At 40.8% G+C, this 27,195-nt stretch overlaps 1 protein-coding gene and 1 long non-coding RNA gene across 6 annotated transcripts in view; one reads left to right on the top strand and one right to left on the bottom strand.

The window, feature by feature from the left end:
* The first annotated feature begins 1,121 nt into the window (after positions 1–1,121).
* The window catches only part of LOC133964442 (protein MTSS 1-like), a 48,353-nt gene continuing 22,279 nt past the window's right edge, over positions 1,122–27,195 (top strand). For 3 of the 5 annotated variants that reach the window (XM_062398524.1, XM_062398523.1, XM_062398522.1), the window contains exons 1-3: positions 1,123–1,645; positions 4,049–4,110; positions 9,030–9,103. In XM_062398524.1, the coding sequence (XP_062254508.1) occupies positions 1,574–1,645; positions 4,049–4,110; positions 9,030–9,103 (208 nt within the window). In that variant the 5' untranslated portion in view covers positions 1,123–1,573. Of the gene's footprint in view, positions 1,646–4,048; positions 4,111–9,029; positions 9,104–27,195 lie in introns of all 5 variants that reach the window. The other 2 variants (XM_062398521.1, XM_062398520.1) reach the window with 1 other exon arrangement.
* On the bottom strand, positions 7,610–9,633 carry LOC133964443 (uncharacterized). The gene is made up of 3 exons (XR_009923777.1): positions 9,256–9,633; positions 8,453–8,531; positions 7,610–7,901 (listed from the first exon to the last, which is right to left on the bottom strand). It is a non-coding gene; the product is annotated as an uncharacterized LOC133964443 (long non-coding RNA).

Genomic DNA, 27,195 nt, shown 5'->3' with positions numbered 1-27,195 from the left:
GCTTACGGCTTCCAAGGAGGCGCTTTTCTTCTCCTTACTCAGCTCAAGCCCCCCCCCCCCCCCCCCCCCCCCAGATATTCTTTGAATATATTTTGTAGATGTCATTCTTTCAGTCATTACCCAAAGCTCCTGACTATAAAGGAGGTCAGGAGCAAACATCGACTGGTAAATTGAGAGCTAAGCCCCCTCTTCATCAGTGGTCCAGCACTGCACCTGTAAATCTCCTGCTCCATCCTACTCATTTACCTATTTGTTATGAGGATAGGTTTCTTCAGATGGCTGAGATGCTGAAGCCTTCCACTCCGTCTGCAAGCCACAACAGTGCTGGATCTTCAGGCAATGACGATGGAGCAGAGTACTATCCTAATATAGGTTTGTTAGGCAGAAAGACGAACAAAGTCTCACACACCAACCAGGTTCAATGCTCTTAAACTGAAAACCTGTTGTTGTTCAAACAGTGTTCCTCTAGAATAAGGACAAGCGAGATGATTTCTGCTTTTTTTTTTTAACGTTGTAATTCTCCTTTCTACCGCTAGATGTCTCCCGAGATCCACAACTGCTTAACTTGGTTGGTTCAGTTTTCCGCATTTAGTTAAAGTTTATAAATAAAAAAAACAAAACATCTGCAACAAAAAAAAACTATTGTAATGATAACATAATTACAATAGTAATTTCTATTTCTTATGAAATGCAACAAAATGAAAAGCACAGAGAGACTCGTGCACGCGCTTCACTTTGGTTTCCCTCCGCATCTGGCAACATCAGGGATCAAGTCGAACACTGTCACATCGGAAGTACAGGAAGCCGCTCTTCATAATAAATATTACCATTATATATAAAAAAAATTGTATGAATGCTTTTCCATTTTTTATATGTTTTTCATTCAATTAATGAAAACACGCTCTTGTACAGCTTTAAATCAGTCTAACGTTTTATTTTTTAGCAATGGTATATTGCTTTGATAACACTTGTAACACTGTGCCAACTTCAGTCAAGATCTAACTGGCCACGCCTTTTCAGGATGTTTATAAAAACTTCATTCAATCAGACCTTTTATTTTGTTGTAAAACCCTAACCGGAAGAGTGCTTCATTGTGTCCGTCCCTGTGCGTTGACGCGTGTTTCGGTGTGGAGCCTGTGGAGCGGGCGGATCGGTTGCACTACACTGTCGGTATTTACCTGTCAACACACGGAGCCACCGAACCAGCCGAGCACCGGGGATTGATTCTACTTGAGTTTCCAGCAGTAAACAGCGGAAGAGCCAGACTCCTCCTCGCGGTCCCGTCATGGCTCTGACCCGGGCGGAGTGGAGCGGAGAGCGGGGTTTAAATCTCTCCTCTCGTCCCGTCTGTTGACTGGAAGAAGTGAGCGGAGCAGGAGCCGAGCTGGTGTTTCTCCTAGATAAAGAAGTTGTTCTCCATTGTCCGGACAACACAAACCACCCCACACGGGTTTCTACGTGTTTGTTCGTTCGTTTTTTTTTTGCCTCCCGGAGTTAGTTTTTCTGAGTGTTGAGGTGGCGAACTGAAGGCGGCTCACCGAGTCGGCACGGACCGCTGGAGCTGGTCCTGAAAATGGAGGCTGTGATCGACAAGGAGTGCAGCGCGCTCGGAGGACTCTTCCAGACGGTCATCGCAGACATGAAAGTAAGACTGGTTAACTCTCTACTGGTTTTGTTTTACACTAGTCTCAACTACTACCCGGGCGAGTTAACTGGTTAACGTGAGCCTGGTGTACGTTTGGATTCACCTCGGCAGAAAACTCAACAAGAACTGTGTTAGTTAGGCTTACTCTAACTTTAACCAGTCATTAAACTTGAGCTAGTGATTTCACTTAAGGAACTAATTAAAAACTTCTAAATTTTTATAGCTGGCACATTCATCTTTTTAATTTAGGTTTAAAAGTTGATAAATGCAGTTAAGTTGAAATTAAAAAATATTTAGGCAAATTTCTCCTATTTCTTAGTAATAACTGCTATTATAGTGTTTCTGGTCCTGATATACATTAACCTTGGATTTGTTCTTATTTTTAATTTTTAACAACAAGCGTGTTTACATGCATATTCTAAGTATGTGCTCTACTCGAAAAATGACCACTTTAAGTGACAGGACAGGTAAATAAACAGACACGTAAATAAAGAATAATTACATTGTTGATTTTATTTTGTTCTAACTGCTCTTCTATCATATTTGACTGCACCATGCTCCATTTCTACCCATAAACACATGCGTCACTTGCTCCAGTATGAAGCGGATGCTGCTGGATAAAGCCTAAATAAGGGAAATCACCAGTCACAACATGTGGGGGCACCAGCCCTTTTTTATTTTACTATTTTCTGACGGAGCTTGGCTGATGAGACAATTAGTAGATCTCCCAGCTGCCAAAGGAATCCAGGGAATGTAGCTGCCAGGGTAGAAAATCACCAACAGGCTCTGAAGGCTCTGACATGTGCAGGGTCAAATGGCCAGCCATCAGGTCTCGCTGGAGTCAGAAGGTTTGTTATGAATACTGCCCAGACAGTCAGCACTTCTCTCTAAGCCATGTCTCACTTGACCGTACTGCAGGTGGCTCACAGGGCCTCTCTCCCTTTTTTTCTGAGCTGTCAGGTAACTATGTTGACAGAGGACAGCAGTGAGCACATGCAAATGCATCGTGTCATTTGAATCGTCTTTACATAAGACATTCAAATCTTGGCCGGGCTCTTTACGTCAGATGGAGTTTTACACTCACATTTCCCCTGAACTTAAGAATTTGAACTGTATCTATGAGCAAGAGAGAGGAATGCAGATCATCGGGCAAGGAGCTAGAGTTTTTTGTTACCTGCACTGAAGCACGTAGAGCAGATAGATACAGACACACACACACAGACAGATAGATTGATATAAAATCAGATGGTGAGCAGAGGCAATGATGAGAGGGAAGGCAGAAGGCATTCAATAAAGCTGCACCCAATTTCCACTACTCATTCATATCAGTTCCCTAAATATGCCAGATTTTTCTTTCTTTAAGATCGCTATACTATTCCTTGAGAAATCTGTGAAAATGTCAACAAAATTAAATAAAACAACCTATTTCTCAATATTAAAACAAAAGTCTAATTTAATTCTTGGACCTGTCCACTGATCTAGAGCCTCATCAAAATGTAATTGTGTTCTTCCCTGACCCATACCGTATTCTTCCCCCCGAGTATTGTGGTAAACTGTCAGACACCAACAAATGGCAGATGAAAACATAACCTTCTTGGCGGAGGTTACAAAAGGAATGAAAGTGATGTAATGGAGACACAAAGAGAGGCTGTACGTAGAGAGATGGCTGTTGGGTGTAATGTTTGACAGCATTACATGACATTCCTCAGGCCCTCGACAGTAGTAGCACATCAGTGACAAACGTGCTCATGCTATATTCATCACTTTATCGTGTGTGGCCTTACTACTGTGTTAGCCTCCTCTTGTCGGTGCATTAGGCCACTTGTTCTTCGGGTCGGTCTTTGCATTAAAAAAAGCTCTTTTCTACTATTTTCAGCCCTGGACCTGAATTTGGTAAATTTAGAGTACCATTGGGAACCAGGCTCATTATACCAAACTATTAGTGCCCTTGTTGTGGAGGGATCTTTCCAAAAGAGGCCTGTGACCCATTTTACAACCTAACACGTGCAGGACATGGTGCTGATGTTTTTTCCTCCCATTAATAGATCATATATTAATAAAATAAGATAAACAAAGTAGAAAACCAGATTTTTGGAAAGGTTCTGAAATAATTTATGATCTTACTCTATATTCAGAATTACTTTTAAAATCCTGCTGGACTAATTTTCATCCTGTATCGTAAATTCTGAGCTTCCCTCAGGTTCACTGGCTACAATATGGAAGAACATATTGTTGGAGGGTTAGGGTTACATTTGTGGATAAGTTCTAGGCTTGGTTAGCTCTGTTTAGCGCTGCAGGTAAGGTGAGGCATCAGTATGGCCTCATGTTGGTTGAACTGTTGTGTAACAGTGAGAATTCTGAAATCTGTCCTGATGATTGTGTCATTCTTGTTTATCCCCACAGAGCAGCTATCCTATTTGGGAGGACTTTATCAGCAAGGCCGGCAAACTGCAGTCGCAGCTCAGGTGAGAGTGTGTCTGTAAGCAGGTACAACCCATTTCTGTGGGTTTATTGATAACACAAACTACTTATAATAACAGTTAAAAAGAAGAGATATCAAAATCTTCTCGTTTTAATTTAGCTCTTCCAGGGAGCAATGAGGAAAAATGTAATATTTCCACCACATTGTCCTGTTTTTCTTTGTTTGTTTGTTTGTTTGTTTGGGTTTTGACTTGGGCTTTTATATTTATTTCATAGCAAAGCACCACCTTCTACTACAATTGTTGAATGACACCTAGCAACTAGCTGTTAGTATAATGCATGAAAATGTGGATTATTTGTGAAAAGGTTCCCACAATTTTGATGTTAACATCCCTACAGATACACATAAACTGTTGTGTTAAACAGTATTTAGAATATTAACCTGGTGAGGGGGAAATATCTGCGATTGCATAACATCCACGTTGACGTGCTCATTCACTGAAAAATCTAATTTTCCATGCTTTTACATGTCGGTGTCAATTGATCTCCGGAGAAATTTTAAATGGCCACTTGTCCTGAGACAAACGAGCGCTGACAGCCCAATGTCTTATTAATAGTCTCCAGAGTTCGATATCTGTCCTCCTCCCCCATTTAGTCTTCTTTAAGCCTGATTTAATTTGTCCTTCCAATGCTGTGAATTCACACACCTCCTGCCAGAGTTATTCCAAGTCTTGTGTTAACAATGGATGCCAGTCCCAGCCACCTTTGCTAGTTGGTTTTAAGTGGCCACGTGTCATGTGACAAACAACTTATGACAGCTGAAATAATAGCTCATTGTCCAGCAACTACAGTTAAAACGGATGTCCTGTGGTCTTAATTATTCTTCGATTAACAATGCATGGCAGCTCTCTAGCCATTTAAGTGTCCACGTGTCCACAGACAGACTAAGACTGACAGTTGAATAAAGGCTCTGGGATTAAGCAATACTTTCCAGGGGCCACTCAGTGTCCCACTCTTCCATTTTCTCAGTATTAAGCCTGATTAATGGTGATATGTTATTCAAGTGTCCCCATCATTCTGGGGTTAAATATGTGACCTTGCCATGCTAAAGCTCAGGGAAGTGTATGTGGCCCTTTTGCTAATGACCCCTAGGCAGTAGGATGCCTGTGTGTCTGGACACCAGGGCAATGATGAAAGAACAAATGTACCGGTTATTGTGCCGATGAGAATGTTAGTTGAACCTACACTGTCAGTGAGACGGTTTTATGCAGTCATAGTAGGTTGGCTGCTTGATGATGAAAATGCAGTGGAAACTTTGTCTTAAGTCTCAAGACTAAATTTGTAGTCTTGGTCGTCACATGTTTGATGTGTCCCACTCGCTCACTGGAAATGTTCCTTCCGTATTTCCCATGGGCTCATTTGGACATTTCACTCAGGGCCCAGCAGCAAACATGCCGGGAAACCTTTGGATGTCTCTGGACATTTGCATTCTCAAATACAGCCGCTTCGGGATATTTCAGGAAAATGTCTGAAAGCAGCTTGATGCTGTTATTCAAACTAATAAAACAATTGTCCCAGAAAAGATCAATTCCTCCCTAACAGATTGAGTTGAGTGCCATTCATAGAAAGACAACCAATGTTTAAGCATTACACTATGATTAAACCTGGCCTACGCCCTGCTCCAGGCTGCAGTGGTTGTGGCGTATGGCTGTAACGATGCCCTTGGTGCTGAAGCCCTAATAAGTGTGGGCTTGCTTACGGTGACCTACAAATAAGACTTTTTGTCTGCTTTAAAGCTTCTCTCAAATGTGGCCAAACTAGCCCTTTTGGCTGCAGCCTAACCCCCCACCCAACTACCACTGTAATCTGACTGGGGCCTTGACTTCATAGAGGGGCACACACACACACAGTAAAACACAAACACACCCACCTTCCCTCCCTGGCCTCGATAAGTGACTAGCCAGCAGTGGAAGCAGCATATGTCTGTTTGTGTAATGACGTCCTGAGGCCGACTACTCTGTAATTTAGCCCCTCTGCTCCCCTCTCACAAAGCAACTCGGAAATCAACCAATTACAGTGTTGGGGCAATTCTGTCATTTTTCTTTTGGTCCAAATATGGTCTTCTGGTTTGAAACAGCCATCACACACATGTTGTATACAGTCTTATACATGTATGCACACAGAAGAGCTTTGAAGAAAGTGGGCAGGGTGGAATATGGACTGGCTGATTTATAATCACAGTCCTCTTTTAACTTGTCAGTGTTCGGTCTGTTTGGTGGGTCATGGTTGATGCAGCTGTGCCAGAGCAAGACTCACTTACAGGCCTCCCTCCTCCTGGGTTCGATCTCAGTTTGTGGAGGAAAGACCACCCCAAGTATATGAAATTCAGCTGAGTAACTGTATGGTTTCAAATGTAACTTGGTCTCAGGAAGGAGGTTGATAGTGTTCAGACAGTATGGTGACACCAGATTCATACAGATAGACTGGTTCATTGAGTACTATCTCATGAGTCATGAGTCTTGGCATGTTGTACCTGGAACAAGTGGGGTCAAACACAATCTCTTTCTATGATTCACATAAACTGTAGTTACATTCTACTTTCTGTTGAAGTAAGAATAGACTGCATCATTGTCAGAAAGAGCACGCCGCTCTTCGACACAAGGGTCTATGGCTTTGGTTGTTTGTTTTGAATCCAGGACGGGGGCGTTTTAAGGAGGACGGTTGAAGTCCGGTCATTGTTGTAGTACTGTGTTGTCCGTTAAACTTGGAGCAGCGTTTGGCAGCGATGTCCTTCTCAAACAGAAGTCTTAAGACTTTCTGGCTCGCTGTCATATCTTAAAATAAAACATGAGAAGTTCCCAGATTTCACTCTTAATTGAGCAAGGAAACATTTTCCTTTCCTCAAACAATTCTTTGTGGCGTGTACAACTGTGACTTTTCCCTGTCTGTTTAGTGTACTTGAAAGTGTAGTGAATGAATACTCCACTTTAATATTTTAGTGTTTCTCTCGTAAATGCATGGAACACATTACAGCGGAGGATCATTACTAGTAGTTGTAAACCACTGCTCACTGTACTTCAGTGCACTGATGCCCCTGATATTGAAAGCAGGCTTGGGTTCAAACCACTTCCAAGCTAAAAACCTTTTTTGAATTAATGCGTAAAACTTGACTGAACAAGCCATTTGCTGTGAGTATTTGTAAAGTATGATCCTTGGACCAACATGTCCATGTTATAAATTAGTGGAGGCAGATATCAGCCGGAGGTTCCTCTGGTGCCCACACTGGGCTGGAAATAGAAAGGAATCTGTGTGTGAGCCTTTGCGTATGTTTCTTTTTCCACTCGCAGGACACACCCAGGGATCTTCTGGTCAGCTCTGCAACAACACACCGTTTACTAGCCAATACTACATTGAGTTTGATAATGGAAATGATTGTTGCATCATTGACTTGAAGCCATGACTTGGAAAACACTTTTCATGTTAAAGAATGGTAAGGCATCTAAATTAGTTTAGATAACTGTAAATTGTTGAAAAGGCTGACAACTTGAGAGTTTTGAGACAGTTGAGATTTAAAAAATACTTTGTAACTCATCTTCGGTTTAGTTTAATCAGAAAGGTCCTGCACTAAAAGCAGCGTTTCCCACAGAATTAATTTAATCTGTGAATGAAGCAAGGGTACACATGTACGTGCACGAAGGATACTCTTACGTAATAGCTTCGAAGTGACAGCTACACATAATGCATGTTCACACATATGTGAAAGTGCACCAAACATGAACTCCACAAGAAGCCCCGCTATGGATTAGCCCAGCCACTTCACCCTCACTTGCATAGACTGGAAGACAACCGGGGAGAAAAGGAGAAAAGAGCACTCCGTCATATTTAGATGTCGGACCTTGACATGTATAATGTGTTTCCTTTGTCATTTGAGAATATCATAAGAATATCACCCCACTCAAAGCCAATGCTTTAATGACACTATTACCATTGTGTTACTGTTTTACCCTCAAGTTAAAACACACACTGTACACTTAACATTAAAAACACTGTGGCTCCATCTGCAAGTCAAACTTGAGTCACCCACTTCCAATATTCAGCTTATGGTTTGCCCAGTTGTGAAGGGTATCTTGAGTGTTTATGGAAATTCCCAGCTTGGGGTTTGAAGCTTTTCTTTTGGCCCATGGAAGATAACAGGTGTTTTCACATTAAGGTACTTGGAGTTAAAACAAACAAGCTTTTGTGGTACCACATGCCTTTGAAAATGTGCAGACAGTTGTGTTTCTTTGTGGCGCATTCATGACTGATAGATAGTCTTGTCTCTGCCAAGGAGATCCGATATCATGCACATGCCCACACACATGTACCAAGTGTCTTTCATCTCCATACCTGTGATCTTAAGAGGTGTGTTGAATCTGAAGTAGACGCCACACCTTTTGTTTCCTCCACTGGGACAGCCGGTCGCCAGCTAGAAAAAGTAACTGGTCAGTCAGGAGGCCAGACAGGCAATCAGTTGGGATACCACAAAAATGGTGTTTGTGATGACTGAAAACAGAAAGTAATCTTACACCAAGCTTCAGTTTCTTTTAATGAGAGGACTGGATTTTGTACTCTTCTCAGTTTCTTGTGAATGCAGTATTTAATACTGCCATTTGTCTTGGCAAACCATTCAAGATGGTAGATAAGCAGGTATGAGTTGCAGACGTGCCACAGGCCCCTGCTCCATTTTGGATCCCAGGTACATCCCACATCGATCATTTCATTGACCTGTAAACTGTTAGTGTGGCAAACTCGAATTTCATTATCCTTTGACTATATAGTCCTGCTTCCTTTAAGAGTCTTACAATGGAATCTTTGCTTTTGTTTGTACAGTCTTTATTGTTCTAAAATATGTTTCATATCTGTTAAGTCTGATAATTATCTTTTTTTTTTTTTTTTTTAACTGAAACCCTTTCTTATCTCCTAGAGCGACAGCAGTTGCCGTGGCTGTCTTCCTGGACGCCTTCCAGAAAGTGGCCGACCTCGCTACCAACTCACGAGGTAGGAACTTGCAACCAGATGTAGAAGACTGACAGTTTCTTTATTTCTTTCTATCAGGAGTGGGCTGACAGAGTTGAACCAGTTAACTCAGTGTTTAATGGTGTGTGAGTCTGGGCACCTATGTGTCAGTGTGTTTGTCTGTGTAGCTCTACCTTGCAAGTCCAGTCTTTCACTCCACCGTGCTGCGACGCTCTGTGGGTTGTTTGCTTTATCGTATGGGTAGTAAATCCGTCAGTGTGCTGTTTGAAGCTCTGCTGCTGGCTTTGTCTTCGACCTCTACCCCTATTTTCCTCTGCTTTCTGCTCCCCCACCCCCCACCTATACAGCACCTCTGCTACATCTGGGCTCTCCAGTAGTGTCTGCTTCGACTCTGTGTGTGTGTGTTTGTGTGAGAAGGGATGAGAGGGAGAGTGAGAGATTTCAACTCTCTCTAGCTTTGACACTTCCAGCCTTGCTCCATACTATTAATAGGAACTGAGACAGACACACACATTCATCACCTCACTCACTGTAGAGACAAAGAGAGGGGGGCATTGCGAGTGAGAAATGGGAGAGTGTGGGGAGTCATCATTCTCTCTCTCCTCTCCTTCTCTCCGTGTAACACACACATTATGAATGTTTGCTGTAGAGGAGTCAGATTCACTGAGCTGAAAAGCGTTGCGTCATCTTACATCACTTTCCCTCCCCATCCTTTTCTTCATAATTTGTCCAAGGTAAACACTATCACATAACACCCTTATCGTTTCTGTGCGCGTTGGCTCATGTTTCACTTCACAGCTGAGCTCTGCAGCAGACAGAGGAGCATAGGTAATGAGTTGTAATACAGGTAGGTAACCTGTCTATCTGACAGTGTTACCAGGCTATTATAATGACCAGAGTTACAGACCATATTTTCCTTTGCTCCATTAAAGGGCCAGTTTTATAGGTTTATACATTCCTAAATGGTTAAATAGCTTTTAATATCAATATCTTCATCCTCCTCTTAGTATAGTAATGTGTTTTTAAATAATCAAATGAAAATATTATGTGTAGCTGATATGAAATGGGCACTTGATTATTCTTTGCAGAAGCTCAAACAACAATATATCAATTTCTGCCCTGTTGGAATCTACTGTATCTACAAAAACTGTTGTTTGGTGCACGTATTGGACCTCTAGGAGTGACTGGGGTAGTCGTCTTTAAGGAGAATCTGCATGGTTTTGTGTAGACTGACAGACGAGACATTTTCTCTTTTTGTGACAATTAGCCAGAGGCTTTTGAGGCCGTACTGTATAAACACACACAGTTGATGGTGACTTCTTTCCTTCATACCTCATCTCCCCCGACCACTGGTGCTCCTGTGTACCATCAAGTCTCAACCAGTTTCCTACAGTCACCACATCATAAGCTGCATTCAGACGTGTACCGGAGTCTGGATATTTTCCTGAAAATGTCCATAGTGGCTGAAGGTGAGATCACAAATGCCAGAGTTAGCTCTGAATATTTTCAGAGGCTCACTCCAGCCCCCTAAATGATCGAGGGAACCAATTTGACAATGAAGCAGGAAAAAGTCAGGGAATTTAAGAGCGAGTGATTGGGCAACGAAGGTCAAACGTTGAAAGATACAAATATTCCAGGGTGAAAAGGAGGTGCCATACAAGTATAGGACACAGACGAGGATGTCAACTTGGAAAGACAAAGAGATTCATGAGTTTTGGTGATAAGGGACAAGGCTGGTGTATATGTGCTGTAAACAACAACGGAAATATAATGTCCTGGCTCCTGCTTGCTATGCCAGATGCCTGTCCCAGCCTGAATGCTTGGTAAATGTTCCTGTTATTGCAAACAAGTCTGATCTGTACAATCTCCTGCTGTGTTTTTCACATGTGAACGGCAAACGGCACACAATATTTTCTGGACATTTTCTGGAGTTCATGTCTGAGATCGGCTATAGAGAAGCTGTTAATGTTCTCACAGTAAAAAAAAAAAGAAAAAGTAAATCTCTGGTTACATAAAGGTAACCAGAGATTTGACAGTCTCTTAATCATGACAACAAAACTTTGAGCCACCTTTGTAAATGGTTTTGCCGCTTTTTGCTTTGAAGATATTGGCTGTGATGGTTGCTCATAAAGATTCAAATGTTTATCTATTTGTTCAGAAGACTTTGATATTTGAAAGCAATTATGCTGATAGGTGTTCAGATGAAAGTTGCTCCGTTATCAGTGCTATCAGTAAAGTGAATGATCAGAAAAGGCATCCTTGATATTGGTCATAATGAAAGTGTAATTTAGGTCACACATGAACGCAGGGGTATATAAAGAGTCAAGACTGAAGCTATAAATTGCACAGAATGCTGTAATTTGACATTCATGCAAGTGGTTTATGATTTGGATCCACATCTATGTTGATTTATATTGAAAGATGGCAATAATTGTCTCATGTCTCCCTGTGGGAGCTTTGTGAAACAAACAACCTTTTAGTGTAAATATGAGTAAATGCTCATCGCATGAGCTCATCGTTGTGGTGTAGTAGAAATCCTTTTGGGCTGAGTTTTTGAAATGCGGCAGTGAAAGACTGCTGCTTCTTATAGTTGTCAATTGTTGCATGCTGTTTGTGGATGTCCATTTTGTTTAAGGGGTTTATTCTGACTGATTTATGAGAACCACATGGCTTCAACAAAGAGGAGGAATCCTGAAAAATCTGAGCCACTGCTGGAGTGTTTTTCAATACTTGGTCACAGGCATAGAGTTAATGCTAGAGAAGAAATGAGGATTAAGATGTAATAATTAGTTTGTACTACCAGAACAAACTCACAATGAGAGATGTGCATGTCCTTCGTTCTTTTGTTGAGTTGCAGCTTATTAGTTTACAGTTGAGTGAAAAGAAATAACAGGAATGCCAAGTGGGGAAAGTCTGAACAAAAGAAAGAAAAGTAGACTTAAGCTTTCAAAATAAAAGCCTTGCTTTGCCTCTGTTGAGCTCTATTATTCGTGCTCTATTGAAGTTGACAGTCACATATCCAGCAAAGACGGGATCTGCTTTCTTTAATAGAAGAAACTACATGTACACGTTCATATTTCTGATGTACAAACAACTGCTCGTGAACACAGAGCTGCACGAACGTATCCGAATAGATTATACACCTCTTATGCAGAAAACACACACACACACACACACACACACACACACACACACACACACACACACAAAGGATTAGCTGAAACCACCTGTTTCACTGTTGAATTTGGACTTTCTCCATGCACATTCACTTTGCTTAGTTCTCTCAGCCTGATAAAGAACATTGGAGTGTGCTTTGGCATCTCACATTGTTTCTCATTTCTACATTTATTACAGCTGCCTTTTGCACCACTGCACAGCCCATCTGAGTAGTTTTCCTTCTTGTACTTGAAGATCCTCAGTCAACCAGGTCATGGTTATTCAAGAGAAGTTGAATCCAGGGCAACTGGACCTAGATGTTTCACCTCTTATCCATAATTAGGCTTTGTTTGTTCTGTCTGAACAGTAGGAAGACCCAGGCATGTAACCTCTGTGGGGTCATTATCAAAGCCAATAGTGTCACTTGGTTTGTTAATAAGAAGATAATAAGAAACCAAGTGACATCAGCGGCCTTGATAATGACCCCACAGAGGTTACATACCTGGGACTCCCAACCAGGCAGTTATTTATTTGTCAAGATTATTCTTAGAAAATCAGTTTCTAAATAGTTCATATATATTCAGCTTTATTCAGAAAGAGACTCCCCATTCCAGATCTTTTAAATCATATCCCTATGTAGATTTTCTTTCATCCCGTTGTTTGCTTTTTATCGTCTGTGTTTGTCCCTGCAGCCGAGTTTATTTTAGCAAAAGGTGCTGAGCACGGGCAGCTTAGCTTTGGCTACTGCATTTGTTTTCAAAAGAGATCCCCCAAAAACAGTCATTTCTAAAGCATTTTCTAAAAACACCCATTTGTTATTCAACGGTGAGGTTCAACAGACAGACCTGAACATATTTTTGACCTCATGCATTCTACATAACCCCAAGCCACCGAAATATGTTTGTGCTGTCATGTTGAGATACCAGCATTAGCACTCACATGGGACCAGTCAAACCATCACCTTTAAAAACCCAATGTAAGACATTGACCTAAAAGGCTTAAAAGGGAGAGACCTTGTTAGAAAGCAAGACTTTTAACTTGTAATGGGTAGTTCTGCATGTCAATGTTTCTGAGATGTTTAAAACCTTTGTCCATCCGGAGATTGTTGAATTTTTAACCCAACACATCCAAATCTATTGTACCTGCAGCAGTTCAGGTGACCCAAGGTCACATCCTTAGTTTGGTTGCTGTCGCTGCACTAATTCATTGACCTATTTCCTGAGGAACTGAATTCAAAACCATTCTTTTTACTTTCTCTAAGTCTTCCAAACTCATTTGCCACTTTTTTTCCTCTCTTCTGTCTCTTTCTATGTATCAGCTTGTCTTTTACCTTATTTATCCTCTGTCCCTCTTTTCCCTTTATGAACCTTAAACCTGCAAACAACGCAGAAAACATTACATGCTCTCATTTTCCTGTATGTTTCCATGAACTGTTGGCCCACTCTCATGCCCGCACGTACAGTGTTTGCTGAAATAGGTCAAACGGTTCTATTGGATTTGAACTGTCATTAAGAGTTAATGATTAAATACTTTTTTGGCCTGATTCCATAGAGGTGCTCTGATAGAAGGCCACGTGGAACAACATCCAGGAAACTGAAAAACAAACGGATACCAAGAGGTGTCTGTGTAATTGTTTAAAGGACAAAAATGATACTAATGAATCTTTAGTAATCTCTCTATTTAACTTTAATGCTCCATATGCAGATGGCCACCTTTGATGGTCTAGAATGAGGCACTGAGTAACGCAGAGGGGATAAAGACGTGTTTGAGCAGAGTGCACTTGTTGGAATCTGTTTATTAATCTTGGTCAAACTAAACGTGTGAAAATGAGCAGAATGACGCACATTGATTCACATCACAGTCTGTCAGTAATCTCTGTGACTAATTATCACCTCCTCCAGTGTGTGGTTTCACTGCAGTGCATGAAAGTAGTCAGAGTCCTCCACAGTAATCCATAGAATGGTATGTTTCTTGTATCAGGGCTCAGTTGTCATGATGCATCTACGATCCAATTATTTTAAAGCAGTTGAAAACATTGAAGATTGACCCAGTTAATAGAGGGTGCGCTTTTGCAGAAGTATACGCTGCATCAACCATTAAAGTGCTCTTGCATTGTACTATACCTGAAGTTTATGAGAGGAGTAGAGAAGTCCTCCCCTAATGTTTGACCACATAATTTTTTTAAAACACAGATTACTACATGACCCGATTTTCTAAGAAAATATTTCGTTGTTCTAATTTGTATTAACATGTCTTGTAAAGCAAAACAAAAAACACTAATATTGTGTTACGATGGTTACATAAAGCCAGACCAATAGCTACAAAACTTGACATTTCATGTTCTTCATTTTAGCTCCATTTCAGCTGTTGCATGAGACAAATCAAGACCGGTTGAGCTATGTTCCCTCCATCTGAAAAACTGAGAACTGCCCTGGTCAGTGGGGAAGAATGAAACAAAGCCCTATTGACTAAATGATGAGAGAGAGATAAAGAGAGAACAGAGGAGGCAACTCTGGAGAATAATCGTTTCTCTTGTTTTATCAAGAGTCAGTTCATTTTCCATGTAGTTTCCCGCTTTCCCTCTGTTTTGTGTCCAACCTAATCTTGTCGTGGTTTCCTTCTTTGTATAATGTCCTTGTGCGTGTGTGTCTGTACCTCTGTATTTATCTTGTTCCTGTAAACCAGGGTTACCTCTTTGTGGTACTTCGTTTACCTAGGGAGATTTCCACTGCGTCAGCTTCAGAGAAACAGCTGATGGCTGACAGGCAGTACAGAGGGAAGAGGTCACTCCACCCAACCGACCAGAGAGGGAGAGCAAAAGTTGAAACGTATTTACTCACGTCAGAGCCTTGAGAACTACTGTATGAGTCAGAAAGTATGTAACTGGTATGCAGACAGGGACGATCTGTTGGAAGATTTGTGAGCATCTTGACGTCTCATTAGCTTTGTAGAGAGCAAGTTTTACCAGTTTTAATTTGAGACATAATTAGAGGTCTGGCTTTTTTGGAGTCTTCCATCGACCCATCTTTAAATCCCAGTGTCTGGATCTTGAGAACCACATCGGATAAAACAACATTGAACTAAGTTGTGTCTCATTTAGAGCTGTTATTCTGGGTTGCACAGTGGTTCAACAATGCAATTAACACAGACTGCTTATGGAAGTGTATAAAATGTTAAGCGGATTGAAAAATTACACACCTCTGCTCCTTACTTGCTTATTGCATATTCACTCACACTTCTCTCTTAAAAATATCTAGGGCTGTGTCACCTGTGGGTTGACAGCTGTCAGGACACTTGCTCTCCATGTAGAGTCAGTATTCTAGCATATACAGTGTGTGCTCGTAGAATGCGAGTCTGTTTGGACACGTCAAGATTGGCAGAGCTGAAATAGACACGTACCTCAAAGCCAGCATGTAGGAGCCTGTTGCATCCATTTGGACCTAAAAAGATTATACAGTCGTACTTAAGTGTTTCTAGAGGAGATAATTACCCCAATGGTGCATTCGCCTTTCCAGTTATTCAAGAATAATTCATCGTTTAAAGAACATTACATCAACAACTCTAATGACTGTTATTATGTGTACGCTGTTACATTTTGTCTTTTTTTATGCTGTAAGATACGTACATTAGCACATTCAGTAAGAGAAGACTAAAAGACTACCAATGTAATTTTATACCCACTGATTGATCAACATATGTATTCCTTAGAAATATCTTTTTCCCCAAGTTTACAAGTAGGTGGCCTTTTTATCTTGATGTAAATCTGATCTTGCTAAGCCCTTAAATGAGAAATGAGATCAACCTAGTGTGACACACATCCTGTTTGTTTTGCAGAACACCAGCCCTGGTGCCACTGTTAAAATAGTAGTTTTTGATCTAATATGTCTGTTTCCTTCCAGGATCAGAAACAATTGAGAAAAACAAAGCATCAAACAAACATAGACATTAGTTTGTTTCCTGAGAGCAGCCCAGGGCGTCTGTGTAAGCTGCAGCCTTTATACAACTTGAGAAGAGGATGTGGTCTATTAGATTTACTTGAATTTCTGGCAGAATTGGGCGAGATTTTTTTGCTCATCTCATGATAAAAGTGTAATAGTTTACAATGGGAATATTGTAATCAACACTAAGATAAGGTGTATATTTAATGAGAGTAATTCCAGTGCAGATTTTTTCATTGGTATTGGTACTGTATATGGTTTACTGCTACTCCCCAGTCTCTTTTCTCAGCAGATTTGTCAGCTCTTCTAGTTTTGACGAACTGGCTGCTCTACATCTTTCTTGACCTCCATATGCTGCCTAGCCTCAGCTGATTGTGTCACCTCTCCCATTAATATCAGTTCTGCCCCTCCTTATAGAATAGCTTAGTTCCACTGAGGCCTTTGTGTGCCAACAATGAGTTCAATACCTGAAAATAACTTCCAATTTAGAGTTGTGTGTGTTCATCCAATCAAACTGCATGTGGTGTTTTGCGGCAAATTAATATGACTCTGAAACAGAACATTCTAAAACAGACGATTACAAGCATGTGGCATAAATAGTTGTTCCTGCTGGCTCTGAAGTTCAAGTTGCTGTGTTTAGTAGATAGTCAGAGTAAGTGGAGCCGTTAAGCCCAGATGTCTCTAAAGATTTACCTCTTACTATTTCCAGTCATCTGGTAATGCACTTTGTACCCATCACTAATGTCAGACAGAAGCTGTCACAACTGTTATCTATTATCTATGCCTGTCCCTATTACGTGCGTAGATGACATATTCAGTTATTATTACTCTTATATTATCATATTCACTCTTGGTTGTTGAGGGTTTGACGTAAAGTTGAAATATGACAGCTACACATTATGACATGGAATAAGGTACATCAATATGTTATTGAATCTCTTAGTGATATGCAGCTTTGGAGCAAATGGGAGTTGGAGAGGTTAGAAATAAGTACATAAATTAACCAAGATGATAAATATCTCTGTTACATTTAGAATCTGAATTAGTCCCATGCAGTAGCCCAAAAACAGCATAAGTGAACCAGTTCCGAAGTGTAAAATATGTAGGCAGACACTCAGGTCTTTTTTGTGCCCTTTTTCTTTTGAGCCACTAACTGCGATGCCAGATAATCCAGTAAGCCTCACCTGAATGCAGATGTACACACACACACAGATTTTTTGTTCACTGATCATGTACACACAGACTTGGAATGCACTGAGCTCTAAATGTCTGTAACAGACTTATTTCGAGTTCTGTCTGTAATTTAGCTCACTTCTCTGAGCACCCTCTGTGTGCAGTGCCATTGATAGGCCCCCATACAGCTCCACGGAAAAGCAATCTGGTCCTTTCGTCTTTACCCCACTCAGTTTATCACTTGGCCTCTGTTACATAGCAGCTTCAGATTCTGAACTAACCCACTGTCTCAATGCCTTCTCTGAAAGGGCTCTGTCCATTTCCCCAGTTTCAGTCAAAGACCAGCATGGCCCTGAACGTTTCCTGCCCTCTGTCCTGCCCAGACCTAGATACCAGCCCCTGGTCGAGCTCCATGCCTCTCAATCTACCCTCTGTTCTCTTCGGTTCACCATGACCCCATCCTGGGAATCTTACAGATCACTGGAACCAGCAATTAAATCAGTTAATGGGTCAAATACACAGAAACACGCATAGACTCACAGATTATCTCAGGCCTGCACACTCTGGTGTTCACATGCACACATGGGCCTGCATAGCAAAAAGCAGAGATTGAATAATGTTGACCAGAATGCTCAAAATGATCCCTGCCTCTCGGAGTCGCAAACAATAGATCCCTCTGACAGATATAGTGCTGGTCTTTCTCTGCTCCTTGAGAATTTATGGGTCAAAGTCTTTTGTCACCTCTCATGGTAGACTCATTGAGTTTGCACTATAAAACGCATTAACATAGAAAATACGAGGAACTTCCTTTGAAAGATTTATCTGTAACCATCTGCTTTAATACGAACATCTGCCCATCGACAGTGAGTTTGGCTCTAAAATCGTCATGGATTTAAGAGTGAACAAAGTTTATATGTGTGAGTCACATAGAGGGAGGCAGAGAGGGTGTTTCTGAAACCCTGCTGGGAGGTAAGTTTTAACACCTTTTAAGTAAGTTTGAGGCACAGAACTAAAGAATCCTGTCCACTTGGATATGCGTGCATGCAGTGTGTGTCTGCACAAGTGTTTGTGTGTGTTAGCACTGTTTGTGTGTGTTAGCGCTGTTTGCACACTGTTTTTGTTTAAACATAAACCTGGTTAGACCAGTAAGCTTTGGATTTGGTACATCTGACATGCATGCAAACCCAAATTCAAAACACACCATACAAGCACACGCACGTATGCGCACAAACACACAGCAAACTGACCTCTAACTTGTGTCTTTCTGAAGTTGAACAAGTTGCTGAACTGATTAACTCGCTCCTGATGGGGAATAACACATTTTACCTTTTTGTTTTTTAATACTCACATCAGCGAGTTACTATCTCAAAACTATTTTGCATTGTCCTGCAATACCATGCACACACTTACAGATGTTGGATTTTCGTTTAATTGTCTAAATTCACAATTTATTATGATTTTTTTGCATTGACCTTGGCAATCCTTACAGTTATAGTCATGTTGCAGCCAGAAAACATAAATAGAACGAAGTGGTTATATTTTATATCTCCTGAGACAAGCCAACACCCTGTAAACAAGCAAGCATGTTTATTGACTTGTTCCCTGTTTCCCGTTCAAAAGTATTTTATCACATTCCAGTCATTGAAGGTTGCCGGTTTAGCCTTCTGCTCCTCCCTCCTTTCCTTCTTCCTCCTTTTCAATGTCCCTTTCAAATCCTCTCGTTCCTCATGTCCTCTTCTGTGCACCTACACCCTCACCTCCCGTCTGTGTCCAGGCTTTAGAGACCAGGTGCACACACAGCCGGTCTCCGTCAGCAACACCACAACGCCAGAGTAACAGGAATAATAAAAGCTGGGTTGTGATGGGAAGTAACAGAAATAAAAAGGTGTGTTTGCGTGCTCCGGTTTTTCCACTCGCTGATGTGTCATACTTGAGAATAGAGTGCAACGCCTACACATTTGCATAAATCCACAAAGATTGTGACACACATGCACAGTGGGATGCCATCATCAGCTTTCTGCAGTGTGACTGGGCTCATGAGCCATCTGCTGCAGCATGAACTTTAAAGGTGAACTTGGAAAGTGACAGGTCGTACAGACCTTCTTTTATCAAACATGTTTATAATGTGTAAGTATACTTTAAATATTAACTATGACATTACACTGCATATTATAAATGGCTGCCATAATTGAATCGGTTTTTCTTCCCGGAACTTATTGAAGAAATAGCACCAGATCAATCAATGGAAAAATATATATTAATGGTAGCGGGAGTCGAATAAACTAAATTTGTTATTATTTAGTTTTAAGTATTTAATATTGAGGAATATAAAGTGGTGAGGGAATGTGTTGTAAACTCTGCTGAACATGCACGTAAAGCTGTGTGCTTTAAATAGAGTCAATAGATATGAGTTTATCATTGAGTGTGTGGGATAATACAAGCCATTGTATTGGTTGATAGATGGATAAATAATGGTTGTGTTCAGTCCATTCAAGTTACTCAGTCGGTGGATTTTGACTCGGTGAGCTTTCAGTGACTGGATTGTTCCCCATCGTCCCATAGACACTTCATAAAACACTCTGAATGAATGATGTGTTTGTGTGTGTGTGTCTGTTTGTAGTGTGTGTGTGTGCGCGTGTGTAGTGTGTGTGTGTGTGTGTGTGTGTGGGCGGGCGGGTGGATGGATGTGGGGTGACATCAGGGTGGAGAATGTCCCCCTTGGTTCTTGTTGGCAGTAATGGGAGTTTTACACAAGCACACACATGCACATTTAGACAAATCCAGGGGTTCAGACACATATGGTGGATATAATCTGGTGGTCATTATTGCAAACAAGGTAGTGTTGTGTTGTAATGACAAACTGTTCAGCCTCTCTAGAGTGTCTCTGGTTTGAATTATCACCAGTATCTCCCAGACTAAAGGCCTCTCAGTCTCACTCCCTACAGGGAAGGAAAGGTCACATGGTTATTTAGGCTACATCCACACTAAAACACCTTGTTTTTAAATACTTTACTCATTACTACACTTTACACAATACAGTTGCTGAGTTTTTGAGTCCCTTAAATGGAGACTTGAAAACACTATCGACCCTGTTTAAGGAAAAAATGTCGTGGACAGACATGTTCGCCTAGTTTGTTTCCCTGGTCTTACATTTTCGCAATCACTTATCACAGTATTTTCTGTAACTAATCCATTTCCGGTTACATAGGTATGTCTGAATGGAGATTGTTTCAGTTTTCAAGTGCTGTTTTAAAATGAATACGTATTTGTGTGGATGTAGCTCTAGATACCAAACTTTGTTGAAAGCAGGTTTTGTGATGCCCGGTTTGGTTTCAAGTAATGTGAGAAAACCTATTTAGTCAAGAACCTTCATTGCTTTCATGTGTCTGTGAATTATACCACAGAATGCTGTCTTGTTTCTAACTGTGTTAAGGAAAACGTGTTACTGGTAATAAATGACCAGGAACGAGTGTCACACTTCTGAAACTCACATGGTCCACAAAGATACATTCATCATACGTTAAACTCATCTGTTGTTGTAGAGCGAGTTGAATATTGACATTTGTCTAATTGTAAACTTTCTCCTCATCCTCCTTTTGAATTTTCCACATTCTAAAACGAGTCTTAATATTGATTGTTCAAATTGATAAGATTACTTGTCCACCCTGTTACAATTACAGTAGATTTGACTTAGCACCAATGCTATGTAGTTGTTATTTAATAGTATACTGTACATTTTATTCACATTAGATACATTTCTCATATTTCCATATACAGTTCATTGTTTAGACTTATACCAAAACTACATCATAAATTAAAATAGCTTCAAAATTGCGGCTTTCAAGTAAATCTCTTGCACAAGCCCCTTAATGGTGCATTGACACTGACAAGCCCTAAAACTATTCTCAAGGTTTTTCACAAGGTCTGTGTCTGTGTTTTCTCTTGCATATATATTTATTAGTTGTAGAAACGTTATTCTGGGGTTTGTTTGAAACCTTTGTTCTTATTACAAGCACCTACATTTTGAATTTAATATCTCCAGAATGATCACAGTCAAAAGAATTGGAGAACTGCGATCTACACTGAAAAATGCTGGCAGCTCCAGCTGCGACGTCTCACACACAAGACGAACGTGACTCAAACCCTGTGACTCAGACTGGAGTTTATTCAGTTGTTTCTGTCTTCAGTTATTGCTGTTGAAATATGAACCTCTGCTGTCTTCACTGTAAATGATTAACTGTGACTTTAGACCTTTTGCACGTTATGACCATATGGTTACGTGACACTTGTCCTGTGTTTGTAGCAAACAGTGTCTCATTCGTCCACTAAGTTTAGAAACAGTCTTTCGCTTTTATGTTTATTGGGTTTTCATGGTTTGAGTGTCATCATCATTGCCAATGCCTCGCAGTTCTGCATACCACACATTTGGATGGCAGTAGTCACCCAAAAAATAGCACTGAATTCATTGGTAGAGCTCCTAGTAAATCCTTTCTATCTGTCTGTGGAATGTGTGTCGGACCAGAAAGGAAGATTAGAGAAAAAGTGGGGCACCAGAGCCTGGAAAAGAGCAAGAGTGGGCTCGAGGGTAATCTATCCTCTCCCTCTCATTCGTTCTCTCTGTGTCTCTCTCTTTCTCTGTGTCTGGTTATCTTATGACACGCTTAAACCCCCTTGTTGGTGGCTTTAATTGGTTAGATTCCAGGCACTAGAGTTAAAGCCTCTGCTGAGCTGCTACATGCTGTGTAGAACAAAATGCAGGCACAAGCTATCAGTGAGTGAAGCTCTATGACCACAACAGGCATTGTTGTTGTTGTACTTGAATCTTTTATAGGTCAGTTATACGTTACACATTGGATGTGTTGAATGCTGACGATGCAGAAATGCAATGGCACTTGTGGTAATTTTCTATTTTTCCCAAAGACCACTCACTGTAGCCCATGTATTTGTGTTCGGTCACCCATGCATACCAGAGACCGGGCACTTTGCCGAAACATACACTGACCCTCATAGCAGCCAAATATTCAAGACCTGACTGTCCCCTTAAACATGCAGCTCTGAAAACAAGTCATATTGCAGTATATTAGGAGTGGCAAAATACCAGAAACATGCTGGTACTGAGACCATTGAAAGTCCACAGATTATTTTTACCAAATTGGATTCCACAGCCAAAAGTAGTTCCGAGACTGTTGAAATTCACAAACAATAACACCAACGTTTCAGCATATGTACATTTTGGCAACATGGGTTTTATAACTGAAACTCACTCACCCGCAATCTGTTCATAACCACTTTGAAAATGCATTGTAGCATAATTTTTGCTTTTAGCTGCCATTCCACATGTTGTTGAATGATGCCTTCTTATTTCCTCCTTTTTCTTCTTCGACTTTGAAACTACTGCTACTTGGAGGGTTATAATGCTGTCCTCTTCAGGCTCACAAAAATCAGTGCCTACGACGTCTATGATACCTTCAAGCACCATCCGTATTTTAGCAACGACTTGACACCAAATTCAGTTATCTTTTATACTATGGAATTTTTAAGATAACAGGGAGACCTTTAATTAGTAAGAGGAAGGATTTCTTTTGTTAAGACAACACCATGAAACATTTTTCATTATTCATACAGTAGACATAACATTTGAAGGAATTCACCAAAATCTATTTCGATCATGAACTCTCCCATGGAACACGTCTCTTTGCGTGCCTATTTATGTCTTGACTTTGACCGCCCACTGAACTGGCCAACTGCTTACCGACTAGATTAGTTCAGGCACCATGTTAACTTTATGGTACCACATTCACAGACATCAGAGAAGAGGGGTGGGAGCATAGGATTAAGTTGGGACAGAGAGAAACCAGAAATAGAGAAAACTAAACCAAGCATAGAGAGATCGGGGTATGAGATTGAGAGCTAGATCAGAGAGGGAACAGCTCAAAGGAGGAAATCAAAGGAATACAGTAGAATGAAGTGGGGAGGGGATGAAATTCCTCCATGACCTACATTTGAATTGCATTGCACTGCAGCTGAAGTCAACATGTGCACTCATGGCATAGTACTGTACTTGTACAGTGAGCCAGTTTGCATAAATTAGCATATCAAATCTGCCTGGAGAGTGTTTACTTGTAGGAGATTTCTGTCAAGAGACCACCCTCGTATTCCTCTTGTACAGCATGTGAGTTCTAGCGATCGCAGTAATAAACTGTACTTCACCTCTCAACAGCTTGTCTCCAGGAAGCATATGTCACATTCTTTTATTTCTCTCACAAACATTACTCATGTCATGCCTGTAAAGCAGCTTCCAGACATGCACTGAACTCAGCAGAACTCTGCATATGTGAATGTAAACGTCAAAGTGAGAGCCTCCGCAGTTTCTGAGCACTTTCTCTGCCTGGCCTCCTTGTACAAAGTCTGTAAGAGGTCGAGAGAATCCGATGTGAGAAAGGGGATCTTCCATTGGTTTCATTAGAAGCGAGTGAGTGTGTGTGTGTGTGTGTGTGTGTGTGTGTGGGGGGGGGGGGGGGGGTTGATGACACTAACTGCATAACACGCAACAGAGGAAAAAAAGATCTCCCGATGTAAAAGCAGTGTCATACACATATAAGACCCTAAAAAAGATGTCGAGACAGCTCGTGCTGATAAGAGCGGACGACAGTGTTGGGATGCTGTAAACATGAACCACTCAGATCTACTCAGGTGAGGTTAATGGAGTCAGACAGTCCAAAATATTCCACAGTTTAGTCTTTGTTTGCTTTAGCTGAATGCTCAGGATGATTGTACAGCTGCATTGTATCGGGGGGTGTACTATGAATGTGTGAACACGCTCTGATAACTGTATTTTTGCACCAATGAGAGATATGAAATGCAGACAAATGCATTTCCAAATGTGAGAGTTTTAATGAAGATGGATTGGGCACTGTAAATAAGTGGATCTGCAGTGAACATGCACACCACAGTGTGACAGGAAAAATGAGGGTTGCTTTTTGCAGACAATAGCAATGCCGTCTTGTTATCATAATTGGCTACTATTCATTGCTTAAGCATCACTTCGTCCCACAGGGCTTTGAGACAGAAAATGTAAAAGAGGGCGAGGACAACAGAGTAGGGAGGTAGAGACACAGCAGCACAGTAAGCATCCAGATGAGGTGCATTTGTCAGCCATCTTTTATTGTTGCAGCCTCAAGACCATCTAAGTATTCACACTGCAGAACCACAGAGAGGTGGCATAATGTCCTCTTTGTCATTTCAACTCTCCTCTCATCACCTTTCCAGACCCAAGTATCTATGTATTTCTGTTCTCTAAATAGCATCATGGGAACAGTAGATTGTTTGGAGAACTTTACACAGCACTACAGAGGCACACTGACACACTGTTACCAACAATAGTTAGTAGATTAGGCCAAAACTCTTTGCTTCAAACCTCTAAATAATCTGTGTGTACATCAGTCAAAAGGCCATTCTAACAAATCTTCCTACTTCTACTTTTCGAACCGATTGTGACTAGGCTGAATATAGTGTAGGAGTGCAGGAGGGCAAGGAAGTAAGAAGAAATAGAATCGGGCAAGAAAGGGAGAGAGAAGTATAAGCACAGACGGAGGTGAGAGGACAGGATAATCTTTTTTGGGGGGGTATACACGACATGTCAGGAGAGTAATGTAGTGGAGATAAGGGCAATGGGGGGTTTTATGCACAACTATCCAGGGTGCATTCACTGCATTGCAGTGGCACACTGACACACATTCACAACTGCAGTTTACAATAAGTATATTGTGGTTTCTTTGAAAGAGTACAGGTTGTGAGTTTATTTGTAGAATTGCATTCAGTAGTGGATCAGTTACACTGTTGGAAAATTGCCTATGTAATGGGTATTAGCACCAAGTGACACTTCCATCTTCCATTCACTCTGCATAAAGACACCCAGATGTTAGCCTGCTGTTGTTTTGGTGCGTTGTTTGACTCAGATGCTGACTATTGAGAAACACTAGCTCGGGTTTCAACATGGATAATGATCTCTCCTGTCAGTATTCAGTAAATATGATGTTTTGTAGTAAACAAATTAAAGTGCTGTCGTTTACAACAGCTTTTATGTCCTTTTATTGTGTGCACTATGCTCATGACGTAGGTTGAGTGCTGAGTGGGGTCCAGGTTGTTTTGTCACAACCTGGACAACAAGCAGCCACAACCTGGACAACAAGCAGCCACACTTAACGTATAGAGGTTACATGAACATGTTTTAACCTTAGTTCAGTTGTACATCCTCATTTTATAATCTTTACACTATCATAAATAAATAGATTTCTCCTTTTTTTCTTTCTTTAAAATCTCTGCCCTTTCATCATCTCCTCCTTGTCTCCCCTCTGTCTGCGGATGACAGCTGCTGGGAGCTGTAGTCAGACAGTCCAGAGTTTGTGTGTGTCAGCACTTGTCACATTGCAGAAAGTGTGTGTATGTGACAAGCTGACTCCTGTTGGTTCCCAAGGTAGTCAGGCAAATTATTAGAGGAGATTATTATAAGCCCTTGATAATTCATTATTTACTATTAATAGTATTGTCAATTTACAGAGATCATGTCAGTCGTTTTACTAATTTCCCATTATATTTGTTGGCATTTTTTTGTCAGCTGCCAGAATGATGGAACCCCCTCACAAGCAACAACTTAGTTGGTCCTTTATTGAAAGAAGATGTAACTGTAAACGTACAGCATTACCATAATGTGACAGAGCAGGCAAATAAATCAATGAATGAACTGCTAGTGTGTATAGCACAGCTAGGTGGGTGGCTCCATCTGGACATGCCAACTGCTCATGTGCGCGCGTGTGTCGAGTCTATAGAATGATTCAGGTTTCCGATCTATCTTTAGCACAGTAACACTTTCTAACAGTGGTCTCTGTTATAGAAAAAACATACACATATAAATTTAAGCATTAATTTCAGCCCCCTCTGATAATTTACATTTAGCTAAACACTAACTTTAGGTTTTCTCGTTGAATGTCTGTTGTCAGACACCTATCTAAGTCTAAAATCCTTTTTTGACTAAATGATTGCTGGGATTATTGCGATTTTCCATAAAGACAGCTGTGATATCATGAGTAAATTCTTAGAAATAAGCTTTAAATGTTATAGATGAATGCATGTTGCTGACAACTTTATTGTATAATCAGTTGTATTAGCCAGAGGCAACAACAGTCTAGATGTTTAACATTACTGCCGCATAAATAATAATTTTAAAATGTCAAATGTCCTTTTAGGCATGAAGAAGAACACCAGATCTGGCCAATTTAAAGAGTTGCCAATGTAGAGTAGATGCTGTTATAGTGTTTTCTACAGGTCTCTAATTAACCAGTGAACAGATCGCCTTACCTCTGTCCAGCTGGGTTGTGTGTGTGTGTGTGTGTGTGTATGTATGTGTGTGTATCCAGCTGTATGGTCTGCAGTCTCTTATCAGTGTAACCACTGGCCCATGGTTAACAGCGACCATCTGGGACCCATACACAGAGTTGGTTTCTTGTCAGGACTACCAAAGCCAAATTACTCTCCCTTTTTTCTCCATTTACTTTCTCCTCCTTTTTCTTCAAACTTTTTTTTCTCATCCATCTACTTTTTCTTCCATTTTTTTATCTCAATCTATGCAGCTTTTTTTAACATTCACATCTTAAACCATACTATCCCACTTTGTTTCGGTTCCTCCCTCAATCACTCATTTGTTTCTCCTTATATTAGCTTTCCCTTCATCCACTAATGACAAACTGAGATCTGCGTGAAAGATGCATATGTGTGCACCACATGCTTTCTTCACAGGGTTTGCCATGGGTTTTATTTTTAGAAAGGGTAAACCACAGGATCTGCATG

Source organism: Platichthys flesus, chromosome 11 (assembly GCF_949316205.1).
Source record: "Platichthys flesus chromosome 11, fPlaFle2.1, whole genome shotgun sequence".
NCBI classification, from domain to species: domain Eukaryota; kingdom Metazoa; phylum Chordata; class Actinopteri; order Pleuronectiformes; family Pleuronectidae; genus Platichthys; species Platichthys flesus.
Note: the sequence above shows the minus strand (reverse complement) of the source record. Positions and strands in the feature narration are given on the sequence as shown.